Consider the following 16,832-nt stretch of genomic DNA (forward strand, 5'->3'; position numbering starts at 1 on the left):
TGCCTGCAGTGTTTACCTTGCCACATCTTGGTGTTTATTGGTCCTTGCTGCCTCCAAAAGAGCATCACCTTGCAAATAGGAAACAAGATCATTCAAGGGTACAGATATTAGTGTCACATTTATAAAAAGACAAATTTTGTGAATACTGTGCACAGAAAACAAGCTATAGTTGGGTCTTCTGGACTTCAAATAAAAATGTATTTTGGTTGATAGATGTCAATCGTGACTTTGAGAAAAAAAAGTTATAAATTGTTGGAAGTATTGGAACATTACCATCCTTGCAAAACTGTGCTTTTCTATAGTACATGCTATAAACTACTTTGTTGTATAAAATTTGCAATCTTGTAAAAACATGTTAAACTGACAAAAAAATGTAAAAAGAATTGACAATTGAGCATATAGGTAAAAATGAAACTAATCAATTTTGTTAGTCTGTGTAATATAGTGTAATAATCTGTGAAGCCCTTTGAGACTCTTCGTGATTTAGGGCTATACTAATAAAAATGACTTGACTTCCCAACTTTAGCATCTGACATTCAGCAAAATGATAAAAACAACCATAGAAGTTACAGGTATAATATTAAACCAAACCTTCAGTGTCATGTTTATTCGATTTTCAATATTGGACACCGGCACAGGAGAATGCCAGTTCGTTATTTTGACCATTATTGAACAGCTGTTAGTTGTTTTGACTATTGTAATCTGTTTACATCATTGTCACTATCGGCCAATCATGTTGTTATTTCATTTAGAACTGGTTGGAATTTCTTGTCTGAAGTTTGTGCTCCCTCCCCTTATTCTCCTTGAAAGTTCAAAATCCATTGAGGTCTTTGCCCTTTATTTTGAGCGTCCACTTAGCTATAAAACGTATCGATGATGTTATTACAGCTAGCAGCAGGAGTGCTGTAACGCTTTTCTACCTTCAAGGTTGTGAATATTTTTTTTCTGTGTCTCTTAGCCAATGAGATGAATCAAAATATACATCTGAGGGTGACATCTGCCTTCAACCAATTCCTGAATGTTTTCAAGCATATAGTTTGCACGAGTAATGAATGATTAACAATCAAAGCTGCGCATGAGGACTTTTAAGATAAATGTTTTAAGATTTAAAAAAGGTGTCGTAGATTCGGATCTAAAGAACTGAATGGAGGACAAATGATCACCACGCGATTCCCATGGTCAGAACTGTGTTCATGTCATAGCTGAAGGTAAATAATGTACATCGGTTTCCTTATCAGTTTAGGTACTTAGTAACATTTTTTAACCAAAGAACTTTGCAGAACTGGGAGATAACACCATGTTTTGTAACCATTAGTCACAACAAAAATGAAAAATCAAAAATAAACTGAACAACATCAATTGTGGAAGGGAAACACATTTTAAATGAGATATTTGTTAATATGGGACACAGACACCAGCATTATTTTAACTATTATATTGTATGAAATCATCAAATGTCACACTGTGAAATAAAATGCACTGAAGAATTAGCTTTTGTCAGGAGATCAGGTTTGATGAGTTGGTTTAATTTTGTCTTAAAGCCCCAGTGTGTAATATTTCACCACTGGCTGCCACGTTGTCCAATGCGAGCTAAAATCAGTGCAACAGCAAGCAACAATGCTGCAGAGAAACAAGGCAGAGAGCTAAGAAGGGGTTCCGCTATGTAAAAGAAATAAATTATTCAACCTGATTTAAAAAAAAAAAGAAAATTAACATTGTTGTAATAGTTTTCATATCATTTTTCCCTAAAATTCATATCGATGTTTTACTTTTGGCTTTAAGAGTGGGGTGCCTCATTTGGGGTGCCCTTAAAAAGTTGAAAGTAGAATTTTTTTCCTCTCTTAAGTATGTGTGAACAATGCCCAACTGAGTTAAGAATCTTTTTAGATATATTTTCCACCGCACCTATCTGCTTTTATCTTACTTTAACCCTCGGTGATCAAGTCACGTAGCGCATGGGGAAGAGCGTGATTTTGCTCGCGGTTGTTTTTTCTAGGATGAATACGTTGAAAGGAAGAAAATGAATATTTAAAATACAGTCCAAATTCCAACCTAAACCCCCCCAAAACAAGAAAAAAGGTTAATTTGTCCTTAGCAAGGAAATGCATGTACAGTACTTGCAAGTGCAACAAACGTAGCTTGACAGAGGCTGCAATGATGATTTAAGCCTGAAGGTGGCATTAGCGAGAAGACTATTTTGAAGTTATGGACACCTTTGAAATATATGGTGTGGCTCTCCCTGAAAAAGCATCTAAATATTTTGGTTTCATGTTAACCTTTCCGTACAAAATCAATTAACAAAAATGATGAAAGGTTTGGAAATACTGTCATAGCAAATTACACATATCAGATAAACAACTGTTTCTTTGGGTACATGAAGTCTGAAGTACCTCTATCATCAGAGCCATTCTTCAAACAGAAGGCCACTGCGGCCGCAGACAAGAGGCCAGCCGAGGCTACAGTTAGAGAGGCGGCTCTCCCACCAGTTCCTCCATCTTCACCTCCAGTTCTCCGACCTGCATCCTCCCAGTACATGTTGTTGTTGCGTCCCCTGTTGGCCAGCGCGGCCCAAGAGCTACGGCGGTTCTCCAGACTAGACAGCCATCTAGGGGCGAGTTGGTGATACTGCACCGACTGGTTCACGTTGCTAGCTGTCGTGGTGTCATCAGCCAAAATGCCCCGTCTTGACACCCGGGAGGTGGACACTATTGGATTGCAGTTGTTATCCAGTGTTTTCTCTCTTATGGCCTGACTCACAGGGCTCGCCGAGCTAGTCTGAAGAATGCGCCTGCAAGGTGACAGGCTTCGCGACCTTCGTGCGAACAATCGAGTAGGAACGGAGGACAACATGACCACAAACTCACCCGTAGAACGAGCCGCCAACAGAAATGCGTCTATACCCAAAGGTCACGGGTAAAAAACGAAACGGAGATGTCGTAATCAAGTCTAATGGTGACGCCGAAGTGGTCTTTTCTGTTAGCTGTTTACAACAGCCCATACGCATTCAGACGTATCCTTCATTCCAGCATGGATGGTGCTCGAGTGCGCGATGCAGTATGGGAAATGTAGTTTAGCCGTTAGCTATTATTATGCTGCTATTGTGTAGTGACAGACTCTCCAGGATATGATTAAACAACGCAAATTAATACCTGTCATAACTAATTATAACAGAATAAAATATTTCTTGATGTTTTTAGCTTGTTGACGCTTCTCCATTATTTATAAAAAGCCTTCAAAATTCTAAGACATTGACAGAAAACAAAAATGTCACTCTCTATGGAATAATATACTTTTTTTACCTGTCAAATGCCAACTACAACATTTACCCCGTATTTTAAACGTTTTTAGATCATTGCTTGCCACCCCCAATGTATCATGGTAGAATTGTGCCCGGGGCAGCTGCTTGCCGGAGAAGAATGGGCAACCAGTTCATGGTGTCCCCTGGCCACTGCCCGAAAATAGCTGGAATGGGCTCCAGCTCCTCTGTAACCCTAGTAGAGATAAGCATTCCAGATAACGGATGGATGGACTGTCATGGAATTGAATCAACTTGTAATTAGATTGAACAATCCTGCAAAATACTGGATGATATTGAACAATCTAAAATTGTCATTATTTGGGGATTATTTGGAACAATTTTAGATTGTGGGTCGATGGTAAACACAACTATAAAACCAAATGAGTTGTTTTAGTATTTAAGATAGTGTAGAAGTAATGAAAAGAGTTTATATTTAAAAAAAGGTGGAGAAAAAATATGAGATTTGTTCGTTTAAAATATCTTATTTCAATAGATTGTGTGCGTGCGTGCGTGTGTGCAGGGCGGGTTTGCTAAATCTTTTAAAGTTGGAATTTCTCAAAGAATAAGGTAATTGCAGCCCAAAAGTTTGAATGTATATTTGCAAATATCATTGCTAGTAATCATTGATTATTTGGATCCACAATTCTCATATTCATTTAATAAATAATTCAAAACCGTTCAGTAACATTGAAATGTAAAAAAAAAAAAAAAAGTACAAATCAATGCCTTTTCAACGAAGATCATGACAGAAAAACAGCATGATCCCAAAAGACAATTCCTGACTTTTTCTTTTTGATTACCCTCATAAAATTATGTGTTTCGTTGATGACGTTGTCGGTGTCACCGCCATAAGCACGACTACATAAAGTTCTTGAGGTGTCCATTGGTTTCACACGTGCCTTCTTTTGCGGGCTGTATGATGAGTTACAAGTATGTGTAAATCCCATTGTGGACAGCTTTGATTTTTATCACCATCACACATTATAAAAATCTGCTCGACAATGCCATATTGTGCATTTGTAAGGAAGAAAACAATAATCCAGTTAACTGCTTTCCGCAGCAGAAAACAAACTTGTCAGGTCTATCACCTGACTTCTCTGAATAAAACACACAATGAGAGACAACAGAAATCAATTTTAGCTCATCAGGAGATTTGATCATATCAAGTGCTGATTTTCATTTGGCCAGGGTTTCGACACCTTCCCTTCTTTATTACAAACAATTTAGACACAATCAGAGGAGGGGTTTCTAACACGTTAAGGGGACCCAATCCTAAATGGGGGAACACGCAAGGATAACAACAAACAAACTTCTTTAGATCAATAAGAAAATGCAGCTAGTCCCCTTAGGCAAAGGTTGGCAAGATTGAGTGGAGCTTTAGCCCCAGTGTGATAAGGCTGTAAGGACAATACTTTACTCAACCGTAAGGTCCCTGTAATGTTCAATGTTTAAACCTGGTAGAGAATCCATGAAAGATTTACAATAATCCTAACTATACTTGTGTCATAAATAAATTGTTCTGTCAACTCTAAATCGATCTGCTCGGCTACACCTATAAAGGGCAATGTTTATAATCTGTGATGAACCCAAAAGATGGCAAGCATGTAAAACCTTGTTTTAATTCAACCAAATAATTTCAATGCTTTGAACAAGTATTAGACCTAATTATGATATTTGTGTGTTATTAATTATTATTTTGCATATATGGCACTACCACTTGCCAACACTACCTCATACGAATATAATGGTACTCATGTCTATGTTCTTGCACATGTCGACTGCACTATGTTTACTGCTAACCTTGCACAATGTCTGACCATTTCCTTTTTCTGCACTATGATGACTATGTTTGCACCAATGCATATGCTGACTATTTTCTTGCACTATGATGACTTTTGCACCAAATGCAATATTGCACAACCCTTACGATACCAACGGTATCACGATAACAACTGTATGTAACATCCCGCATGCCAACATTTCTTGTGTAAGTACCATGTAAATTATAACTATAGCCTTATCCCCCTTGTTTTATAACCTTATCTTCTCTGTTCCTTTATCTTCTTGGCTCATACCTCACTGTGATGTGTAAAACTGGAGTGTCATGCCCAATTTTGTTGCCACAATATGTTAACCCATTTTGTAACAATGACAATAAAGGTATATTCTATTCTATTCTATTCTACCAAAGGTTTTGGATCATCAAACACAACCTCAAATAACACAGAGATAACACACAGATATATAAATAAGTGATTTTATTTATCAAATGGAAGAAATAAATACAGACCTAGGTGACCTAATTTCAAAAGTAATTTTCCCCTAACCCCTGACTATATACAGTTTTGGGAATGCAGAGATAATTTTTACAAGCCACATCCAAACCTCATTACCAACACCTCTGTAGAATCAAAAAATTACACAAATTAAATCTGCTGGATTTGGCTTCAAACTCTCAAGAACAAAGGCTTTATGCCACGATCCAAATATTTTTAAAAGAAAAGGGAAACAAAGTATTTAGCATATGAGAGACTCGAAAAGTTGACAAAATCATTTGCAGGGCTCCATCAAATTACTGTCGCAGCCATTACCAAGAGATGGAGAACCATAGCAAACCACCCCACAAGTTTTTAAACGAGTGACCTTACTCCAATAGTACTTGAAACAACTCTTTGTGGAAATCACAACATAACTTAGGATACCATCCATAAAACTGCAGGCCTCACTGGCTTCAGTTAAGGTCAGTGTTTAGGAATCTATGATAGAACAGTTCACGGTTCATGGTTCACGGATCCCTTAACCATGACTGAAGCCCATGACCAACTAGAACGTACAGCCAGCATTGTGGGAAAATAACAGCACTAATCTTCGTTTTGCTGACGATGTTGCCGGACTAACAGGAGACGAATAGGAACTCAGAGATCTTGTCATTCGCCTCAACAAAACATCAACCAAGTATGAGACGGAACTTACTACAGAAAAAAGTAAGCCCCAAGGTATCACCACACATCACCATAAACCACCAAGAGTTTGAACCTGTCACCAAATTTAAATATCTTGGAGCTGTCATCAGAACAGGGGTCAGAGCGACAATTCATGGCCAGGATTGCATAAGCAACAGCCTCACTTGCCAGACTAAACCGATCTGGAGAGACAAGAACATAGCAATGAAAGCAAATATCAGAAACATGCAAGTGCAGGTTACTTCCATCTCCCTCTCCGCTTGCGAGACATGAACTCTCACAACAAAGATGAAAAGGAGAATCCAGGCCATAGAGATGTGATGCCACAGGAATTTTTTAGGCATCAGACTAAATAACAAAAGAAACAATACCTCATACCATTGAGGGCATATTGGACCCTAAAAAGAACTGTTATCCACTGTGTGCAGATGAAAAATTCAGTGGTATGGTCACGTCTCAAGATCATCAGGACCAAGATAATCCTCTAGGGCAGTGATTTTCAACCACTGTGCTGCGGCACACTAGTGTGCCGTGAGAGATCGTCAGGTGTGCCGTGAGAAATTATCCAATGTCACTTTTTAAAATTTTATAAAACATTTATGAATCATTTTCTGCAAACATTATGTCATTGTTAAGTGTCTGTGCTGTAAAAACAGGGGGTATTATAAATTATATTGTAATTAAACATACTGTTCGGTCTCATTTTATAACATTTTTGGTTAGTGGTGTGCCGCAAAATTTTTCCAATGTAAAAAAACGTGCCATGGCTCAAAAAAGGTTAAAAAACACTGCTCAAGGGCACAGTCCAAAGGGACAGAAGGAGAGGAAGACAGAAAAAGTACTGGACTGACAACATCAAGGAATGGACTGATTCCAACTCTGCCACAGTTTGAATGCAGGGCCCGGGTAGCTCAGTTGGTAGAGCATGAGAGTCTTAATCTCAGGGTCATGGGTTCGAGCCCCATGTTTGGCACCACTTATTTTGGAAAGATCCTTTTTGGGTGTCGCCCCAATAAATACGCAGAGAGGTGATATGGCAAAAAGGGAACGCGCTATATTGCATTCGGTACACGGTCAAAGTTCCAGACATTCATCATTGGCTTTTATAGTGTCCTCAAATAAAGTTAAGATATCTCGTGAAAGTCGTCCGCCCCGGTTCCCTCAGTATGTCAGCTTGTGACCTCTTGCAACAACGTCATCCCACGAACTTCACCAGATGCCTACATACTTATCATTAGTTATTATCCACATTCCACAACACCGTCAACAGTGGAGAAAGCTGCCCTGAGTTGCATCCTAAGTGGTGCAAATGGCATACATAGGAGATTTCCCAGGTGATAACCATTGCTATTAAAAAAGGAATAAAAAAGTTGTCTCACATTTGCTAAACAGCGCTGATATGTGATGGTCAGGGGTTGCTTTACTCCCTAAAGACCAGGACAACTTGATGTGATTAATGTAAAAAAAGTATTCTGGTGTTTACCAGAAGATCTTTGAGGACAACGTCAGGCAATTATATGTGTCCTCCAACTCATGTGCCCTTGAATCAAGAAACAGTAAAACAATCCGAAACTCATAATATTCTTTTATGTATACATGTATATAGTTTCGTAGTTTTATTAAGCTATCAACTGTGTGGACACCAAAGTAATTGTGCAGGGAATCATGGTTCTTTACTGTGCATATGACAATAAATAATTTGAATCTTGAATCTTGAATGAGCAAGCCGTCCTAGAATGAGCTAAAAAAATCAGGTTTTGAGTGGCAGAGTCAACGTGTGAATTTAAATTAAATTGAGATGCTTTCGAATAAACCTAAAACAGGCAATTTATGCCAGAAAACCTTCGAAATTGACAGGGTTCAAAAAACTGCAATGAAGAGTGGGTCCAAATTTTAATCACCATTTAAACAAACAATTGATTTCAGTGATTGCTGCAAACAGTTGCACAATTCAATTAGGTTTTCATGTTAAACAGGGGGTGGCAAACCTTTGAGTAGCGGGCCGCATCGGGTTAAGAAAAAAGATCATCTTAGGGGCTGCCAATACAGAGTCTATAATCCAATACTTTGGAAATGCATAAGGAAAAACCCTACAGTAGGTTTATCCATTTTTTCTCATACGTATCTAAAAGTAAATACGCATGCAAAAATTAAATTTACATGTTTTATTTCATATTATGTTTGTTTATAAATAGATTATTTGAACAAATGTTTTTGAAACATTCAAAATTAATGGAAAGTATTATTTGTCCTTTTCTAAGCGCTACATTTGCATTTTAAAACTCAAGATGCAAAAGTTTTTTTTCATGAAATTTGACAAATATCTTCAAACGAAAATAAAAAGAAGTAATTTGAAGCCCGGCTTTTTGCACAGTGGACTTGAGCACAGTTGACACAAATTAGAATAATTAGTAGAAGTCATGTGGCTCGCGGGCAGGAATTTGCCCACCCCTATTATTTAGTGCCTCCCAGTAGTTAAAAAAACTTCCGTCCTTAAAAAAATATATATTGATTTTAAAAATATGCAAAACTACATGAATGATCATATAAACATGCATCTATTTAAAAACTGGTGGGTCAAGAAATTAGTATTAATTTTACGTAACATGACGCTCGTCTAGAGGGAGCTGACATGACTGTCCGACATCTTGCTGATAAGGGTACCCCGATTAACCAAATATCTTGTAAAGCTCTGGGCAGAGAAATAAGAATAAAAATGGTGCAGTTTTTTTTTTTGAGTTTCCATAGTTTGTATCCTTTCTTGGGCTTATCGCTCCAAAATACAGAGACATCTAGCGGTCAAATCATACACAGTGTCCTTTTAAACCCAGTTAATGTCAGATTTTAATCTGTGCCTTGATTAATTGAATGAATAATGAATTGTCTATGGGGGTTAGTGAATTCACAAATATTGCAATAATTCAGTTGTACTTTTGTAGGATTTTTAAAAATAACACTGCTGGTGTCACATTCAGCATCAGCAAAACAGAATGAGTGTCTTGTATGTTTGAATTGAGGTATGACCTTGTCAACTAGTGAAATGTATTCTTTACAAGCAATTTGTTTAAAGACAATATAAACATAGCTACCCTAAAATTGGTAACACTTTCATTTAAGGGGTGAAGGTTTAATAAATGAAGTGGATATTTTATGTGTCTGCAGCAGAGTCTGTATCCCACACCATGAATCACGGAGAATACGACGTCATGGTCTGTCATCATAAATCCACTTGTACCACAAGAGAGTGCATGTGAATTTGCTGAAGCAAGCAACTTCTGCTTGTCTACAAGTATTTTACAATATATTGGTTTGTAAATCCACATTTGACCTCTGTGAGCATAAGAAGATGAAACTGAAAGAATTAACGCCATTGGTCATAATTCAGTTTTACAATATAATGAGTACTTAATGTTACAAGAGAGAAGATGTTCTCTCTATGTCTCCCTCTCTCTTTGTTGTTCTGTATCTGTCTGTCTTTCTGAGTGTCTGTCCCTGGTAGCAGTATATTTTTGTCTTTCTTTCCTTTTCTTTCTCTCTCAATCTCTTTTTCTCTCTTTCTCCCTCCCTCTCTCTGCGTCTCTTTCTGTTTATCTTTCTCTGGTTCTCCGTCGATCTCTGTGTAATTTTCTCTCACTGACCCTCTCAGTCTCTCACTGCTTTGCGAATATCTGTATCTCTCACTTTCACCACAAAGACCCAGGCCGAAAAGTAATAATTTATCTGTGAGGCTTATGACCTTTTGGAGGACCAATCCTGCCATATGTAGAAATTAATGTATGTATACATTCAGATTTGTGTACAAATTCTCAATTTTGATCTCAGTTGGACTGTTCCTTGCATGTAAAAATATCCAATGTGTATGTACTCAGTGCGCATGGACTCACACTGTATATTTATGATTACAGTACAACTGTGGGGGGACAGAAATTTCAAATTAGATGTCCTGGAGACACTGATAAACACTCATTAAGCTTGTTTAGTGAGTTAGCCATTGTTAGGTCTCTGTACTACAAATCCACAGTGCTTTGCGGCACCAACAAAGAAAAAAAACATCCGGGAAAGAAAAATTGCCGATAAGAAATAATGCACACATCTAGCTGGCTCAAATGAATGGCTTTAGATGCACGATTAATATGAAAATGGCAGAGTCTGTGGAGTTGTAATATGGTGGAAGTATGTTATACGTGCCTTCAAAGGACCTTTGGTCAAAACAGACTTCAACATCAGGCTGAGATGGTAATTTTAAAAGATGTGCTTGAACGAGAGCAAAACCAAAAAGTTATTGACAGGTTTTCAACTCTCAAGGTCAGGGGACACACCTTATTAATCCGTATAGTGTAGGGTGGAATTATAAAGTGTTGAAAAAAATGCATCATTGTCCAATAAGTTCCATGATTCTTCTTCTGTATGTGTGTCCTCTATTTGAAATAAATAAGTAAAGACTGGGCACAGTGTAGTAATAATGTTTCTGCTTAGTGTAATGTGATGTTCACAAATGGGAAGTGACACTCCTACACAGTGTTGAATGATCCTAAATAACTGTAAGTCAAATGAAAAAAAAAATGAAAAAAAAAAACAGCCACACACTCTATGTAGGTGTACAACACCCCCAAAGCGCTGAACCTATAAACACCCCTGATTTTAATGACATCTTTCAGATTTAATTTCCCCCTATGCTCCTGCTCAGAGCCTTCGCTCAGAAAATCCTGGTCAACTAGTGATCCCAAGAGCCAAGAGGAAATCCGCAGGTTGGAGAGCGTTCTCCTTTCGGGCCCCGCTGGAATGTTCTTCCCTCTGAGATTCGATCTACAACCTCAGCGGAAGTGTTTAAATTTTGGGCTTAAAACATTTATACATGCTGTTATCACCAATATATCATGTTGATGATGTATTGTCTGTACAGCCCTTTGAGACTTTTTTCATTCAAGGCTACACAAATAAACATGACTTGACTTAATTCTAAGAGAGATTTTTTTGGTTTGAACAATTTTATTGACACTTTTAACAGCAATTAAACACATTCACAATTTAATTATATCATATTCTAACAATATGAAGTTTGAACAATTTTTATCAACACTTTTAACAGCAATTAAATACATTCACAATTTCACCATATCATATGCTAACAAGGTTTCTGGAGGTAAAGTGAAAGTGTGACATACATTGATTTCTCCTGCACATAAAGTCAATTTTACAGATATTCTACGGTTTATTTTTTATCGACGAGCAAACATCAAAAAGGCGATCAGTGACAGAAAACGTCTCATTAGACGTGCTTCTGTGCAACGTCATTGGGTGAGCTCATGGGCGGAATCCCTCAGGGAGAGCTGCGAGCTCTACGAGGCGCTCCAAATGCATCATTTGGGGGGGGCGTTCCCATTGAAGTCGTTTTTACGTCGCCTGTGTGACGTCGATCAAGGCGAGCTGCTGTCACCCTCCCATTCCTTTCGTTTCACGCCGCATCCTCTTTTCAAGGACCGACTGCAGGGATGGGGAACTGCTCCAAAGTAGCGCCGGACCATTGAAGAGCGACGGAAGTGAAAATATAAATTAACAAAAAAAAAAACACAGATAGTCACGCAGAGACGCAGGGTACGTGGGTGAGTGTCAAGCGGAAACGTTAACATATGGTTATTCCCCAGAGCGTCTGCTTTCAGCGAAGATAATAAACTTACACGGAAAAGAACTCGACTGAACCGTTTTGGGTGTTTTTTATCGACGCAAAGCTTTTTTTCACCTGCCGCTAAAACCGCAACGGCGACGTCCACACCTCTATTTGACTTGTTCATCTGATCGTACCTCCCACAGTGAGCATGCGCACACATCACAAGACCGCGCTGCAGGTTTTGTCGCTAAATTGAATTAAGCCGTTAACTTGTTTGAGCACAAGAGGAGAGACACTCCTCAAATACAGTCTGTCTTTCTCAAAGCTCCCTGTTCGCGTCCGAAAATCTTTGTTTCCCCTGGACAGAGAGACATGTCTGAACAGAATGTTACCATCCCGGATGACCGGGCGTTTGCCAGCTTCAAATCGGAGTGCCTAAGTGACGAAGGTTGGAGTGTAACATACAACAAGGGGGGCATTGCTGTGTGGAGCCAGGTACTCGAAGAGGGAAAGTCTGTCCACAAAATTAAGGTCAGTACAAGGAAACCCAAACAGTAGAATCACTTCAAACTATACCAAACATGTTGTGACACTTTTTCCTCATTTTTTTTTTTCAATTTGAGCTACATATCAATAATATCTTCAACCTCATTGTCTTATGTATGACTCCTAACTATTGTGCTTCGGATGTTGTGATCTAAAATATAAAAACGCAAATCCCCCCCCCAAAAAATAAATAAATAAAATAAAATAAAAAAAACAACACTAACAAAAATTACTAGTGTCCGATTTAATAATTAAAACAAAAATCTCCAAAATATTGCCTCACATATTGCTCATATAAAAGCAGTCAGTTCCAGACTCTGCTCCTTCTCCCCTTTATCAATAGTTCCTAACCAAGCGATCTGCATCTGGGCAACCTGAGTAGTGGCGGCCATGCTGGTTTTGTACCTGCCTATACATAGATTAGTACACCTGTATGTTATATCAGCGGTCTCAAACTCAATTTTCCTGGGGGCAGTCTGAGCTAGGGTATGGGGGAGGTATGGCGTAATTGGGTTTTCCTTGAAAAAGTTGGAGAGAAAGGGCCCAGTCTGTGTTTTCGCATACTACAAGGCAGATGGTTTGCCTGTTCAGTAAAAAGTTCAGTACAAAATTAAAAGGTAGTTCAAGGGAGTTTAAAGCTGTATAATTACAATATGTAAATAAGCCTTTCTGTTTTTGACTTATATCAGGAGAACCAAAGAAAAGTAGAAATAGATGGTAGTAATATTCAGAAAGAGACAAGTGCTGTCATGTTTTTGCTGGCACTTGGCAGAAAAAACGCATGTCCGGCCTGGCAATTTACTTTAAGTTAACTGTTTCCCCAAAATACAGTCAATAAGGAGTTCTACCAATTTTCCCTGTTTTTCTACAATAACCTTGTGTTTACGAAATGTTTGGAACAGACTCACTCTCTTAGGTCTGCTCTACTTAGCCTCGATAACTATGTTCATGGTCTGCTCCCTTACTTCTCTCCCCCTGAAGCAGAAGAAAAAAAACAGTATGGCTGACTGTCTATACGGGTATAAACATGATCACACGAAAACTATCTGTAGCAGCTTCTTGTAACTTGAAAGAAAATTATGTAATCCAATCCAATTGGTAAAAACGTATTTAATAAAAAAACATATTGATGTGAATAATAATCAAAACCCATGGACTATCATGTAACATGTTTTTTTAGATACTCGTTGGTCAAGAAATTTGGGTTTATTTTACATAATAACATGAGGCTCACCGAGAGGGATTTACCTGCCATGTTGCTGCCAAGGGTGCCCTGAAAAAACAAAAACCTTGTGAAAGGATGGACAAAAAAAATAACAAGAATAATGTTGCGATTTGGTCATTTTGATTATCTGTAGTTGTTAGTCTTTCCTCTTGCTTTCTAACTTTCGTTTTCGGTTAGATACAGGTACACAATACAGTGACATCTAGTAGTTAAATATTACACTGTATCCCTTTGGATAAGCAAAATTTGATAGCAGCAGGGCTAGAATTGAGGTTTATAGGGCCAAAAATCAACCGACTTAAACCAAAATTGGCCACATTTAATCATATTTAATAATTTCGGCTGATATTGGATAAAATCAGTATTTGACAGCATTTCTGGAACATCAGCATCATATTGGAACCAAAAATAAGTATCTGACACCCCTGCAAAATAAGGAATCTCCCATTTGTCTTTACATTCGAATGAAAAATGGATCGTTTCTGGTTTTCACTATTTTCAAGGACCACGGACCACTTTTGCACATGTGACATTTTGTAACATGATGTTGGTAATTTATTTTTCCTTTCATTTCGGGGACAAGGTTGGTCGTCAAATAAAGACACAAAAAGATAAGGAGATCTTTGAAATGGGGAAACAAATAAATAACAAGAGCTAATGGAAAAAACCCAAGCTTATCTTGCTTAACCTTAACAATTCACTTCTTTCATTTTGCACAGTTAGTGAGGGCCGAAAATATTTTTTTTAAAAAGCCACCTTTTTAACGGGATAGTGTTATATTTAGTTCTTCCTAGTGGTACAAAAAACTTTTAATTCAGTAAAAAAAACGAACATTGATTTGAATACTAGGAAAGAATACATTAACTCTCGTACCAATTTAATTTTTATTAAAAAAAAAAAAAAAAAAAAAAAATCATAGGTCAAGAAATTTGTATTTTTTTTTTTTTTTTTTTACACATTGGAATCCTCGCTTAGGTCCCCGCCACGTTTGTCCGCTAGGGACTGGCCCCTCGCTCGCACCAGACAACAGTGCCATCGAGTGGTCAAATATGACACACTGGGGCTTTAAAAACTACTACCCGTATCCTACTAATACTATAAAATGTATTCATGACAAACCATACGCTTATAAAATGTAAAACTGCCCGTTCCAGGCTATCACAGTGTTAATCGGTGTGCATTTAATTGGAAGTTTAATTAAAAGGTTTTAATGCCAATATTAAAATGTACTTAAACGAAATACTAACTAATTTTCTGCATTACGCATTATTTTTTGTAGTACTTGGACACGAAATACTTTTACATTTAAAAAAACCCAGCTTTTTGATGATCTAAACTTTCAAAGTACCTCACACATGCTGTTTTTCTTCTCTGAGAAAAAAAATATGATGATGGAATGAATGCATTAATAATCTATTCCGTAACGATGTATTAACCTATATGGAAAGTTTTTCCGCGAGTACACCTTACATTAAATAAATCATATAACATTGAGCATATGACGTGACAGGCTGGCCGCAGTATTTAAAAGTAAACAAACATCTAATAAATGATCAAGTGAAAGACTGTTTTATCCCAACTGTTGTTTGTCATGGGAGTAAATGTGGAGGCTTTGTTCAAATTAGTCGAGGAATTCAAACGTCACATCTGACACCTTTGTTTTAAAGTGTAACTCATGTTTTTATTTTTTGAAGGGTTCTGTGTTAAAACTCTGCCATAATTCCTGACTTTAGACATTGCTTACAAACTATATTGAATTGATTTTTATTGTCACAGATATCAACGTTGTGAAACATTGTATGCAACAAAATTAGACATGGCACTCCAGGAAAATATGTAATAAAGACTTTAAAGAGAAAAGACTGTCAGGATAAAGAGGCAAAAATAATTACAATGTAGTGTTAAGAAACTGGCCGATAATAATAGTGCATGAAAGAATAGTGCATTGTGATGGTAGTGCAATAATATTTAGCAGCAACAACAAAAATACCAAAAAAGTTGCAAGTTATGTATTATCCAAGTTTTGCATGCTTGTTTAGTTTGGTGATGGCCCCGGGGGAGAAACTCTCTCTGAGCTTCTTAATCCTTGCTTTAAGGTACCCATAGCGCCTACCAGATGGCAAAATAAAAAAGAGGTGGTGGCCGGGCTAAGAGGAGTCTTTTACAATGTTGATGGCTCTGCTGTGGTATCACAAGTCGCCAATGTAACCCAGACTGTTTAGAGAGCATTGTTGATTACTTTCTGTATATTTTTCCTTTCAAGTATTGCAAAACAAAACAAAAACTTTTAGCTTTTACGTTTGTTTGCTACTTCATTTTTAAAATGTTGTGAAAATGGGAATACTGATTTCCGGTTAATCATAAAATATATTATGTGTTTTGCAAAAATCACTTTGCTAACTATTTAGGTATAGTTTCATTTGACTGATGAAAATGTTCTATCACTTAAGTTTGATTGAATTAAGCTTTGCCTTGCCTTTCTTGTGGTCATATCCGGGTCTGGGGTGTGTGAGTAAGCCATCGGTTGCTTACTTAGTTGAACAGAGTGTGTGCTTGTGCATGACGCACAGTGCATCTGTGTGTTCAGTGCTCAAGGTTGTTATCTTTGTTGTCGAAAGCAGCAACAGCCGGCTTTTCCCAGCCTTGTCCTAGAGTCTGCAATATAAGCAGCAATCAGGATTGCTTAGAATCCTTATTAGCCAATGGCTAGCATCATTACAGTCATTTGATATTTTCTTGAAAACGCCTTACATTGTCGGCACAGATGTCATTGATCGATGCTAAAGGACATAGCGTAAAAACACGTGTTAAAGTGTCAGGTCTTTCTCAAAGTTACTTTTAAGTGTAATACTCCTTTGAATGCTCAACCACTTCTATATGCGAAAACCAATACAAGGACTTAGCTCTTGAGTAGTCACAACCTTTCAGTCAGTGACAGATTATGTAAATAAGACGTAAATATCCAGAATTTGAATTTTTTTAAATTAATAGATTTTTTAAATGACTTATTTGTAAAAAAGTTTCATCAAATAAACATTTTCATATTAAAAATACAACATTATTCATTTAAAATAATAATTTAAATGAGCTTCTTTGAGACAAATGTGCCTTTCACGTTCATGATCTTACAAACGGCCATTAGGGGTAAGCTGGTTCTTTAAAAAAAAAAGTAGTTTGAAAAAGTAGTTGCCT

General features: G+C 37.4%; 2 protein-coding genes across 4 annotated transcripts in view; one reads left to right on the forward strand and one right to left on the reverse strand.

Moving 5' to 3' along the window:
- The window catches only part of clpb (ClpB family mitochondrial disaggregase), a 58,596-nt gene extending 55,554 nt beyond the window's left edge, over positions 1-3,042 (reverse strand). The window contains exons 1-2 of the mRNA XM_088345774.1: positions 2,391-3,042; positions 17-68 (exon numbers count right to left, since the gene is read on the reverse strand). Coding sequence (XP_088201900.1) covers positions 17-68; positions 2,391-2,850 — 512 coding nt within the window. The 5' untranslated portion in view covers positions 2,851-3,042. The remainder of the gene's footprint in view (positions 1-16; positions 69-2,390) is intronic.
- An 8,618-nt stretch (positions 3,043-11,660) lies between these two features.
- stard10 (StAR related lipid transfer domain containing 10) overlaps positions 11,661-16,832 on the forward strand; it is a 29,146-nt gene continuing 23,974 nt past the window's right edge. Inside the window, exons 1-2 of one of the 3 annotated variants that reach the window (XM_088345661.1) lie at positions 11,661-12,107; positions 12,236-12,400. In XM_088345661.1, coding sequence (XP_088201787.1) covers positions 12,078-12,107; positions 12,236-12,400 — 195 coding nt within the window. In that variant the 5' untranslated portion in view covers positions 11,661-12,077. The remainder of the gene's footprint in view (positions 12,108-12,235; positions 12,401-16,832) is intronic. The other 2 variants (XM_088345662.1, XM_088345664.1) reach the window with 2 other exon arrangements.

Source organism: Urocampus carinirostris, chromosome 10 (assembly GCF_059441175.1).
Source record: "Urocampus carinirostris isolate Australia breed hairy pipefish chromosome 10, RoL_Ucar_1.0, whole genome shotgun sequence".
Lineage (NCBI taxonomy): Eukaryota > Metazoa > Chordata > Actinopteri > Syngnathiformes > Syngnathidae > Urocampus > Urocampus carinirostris.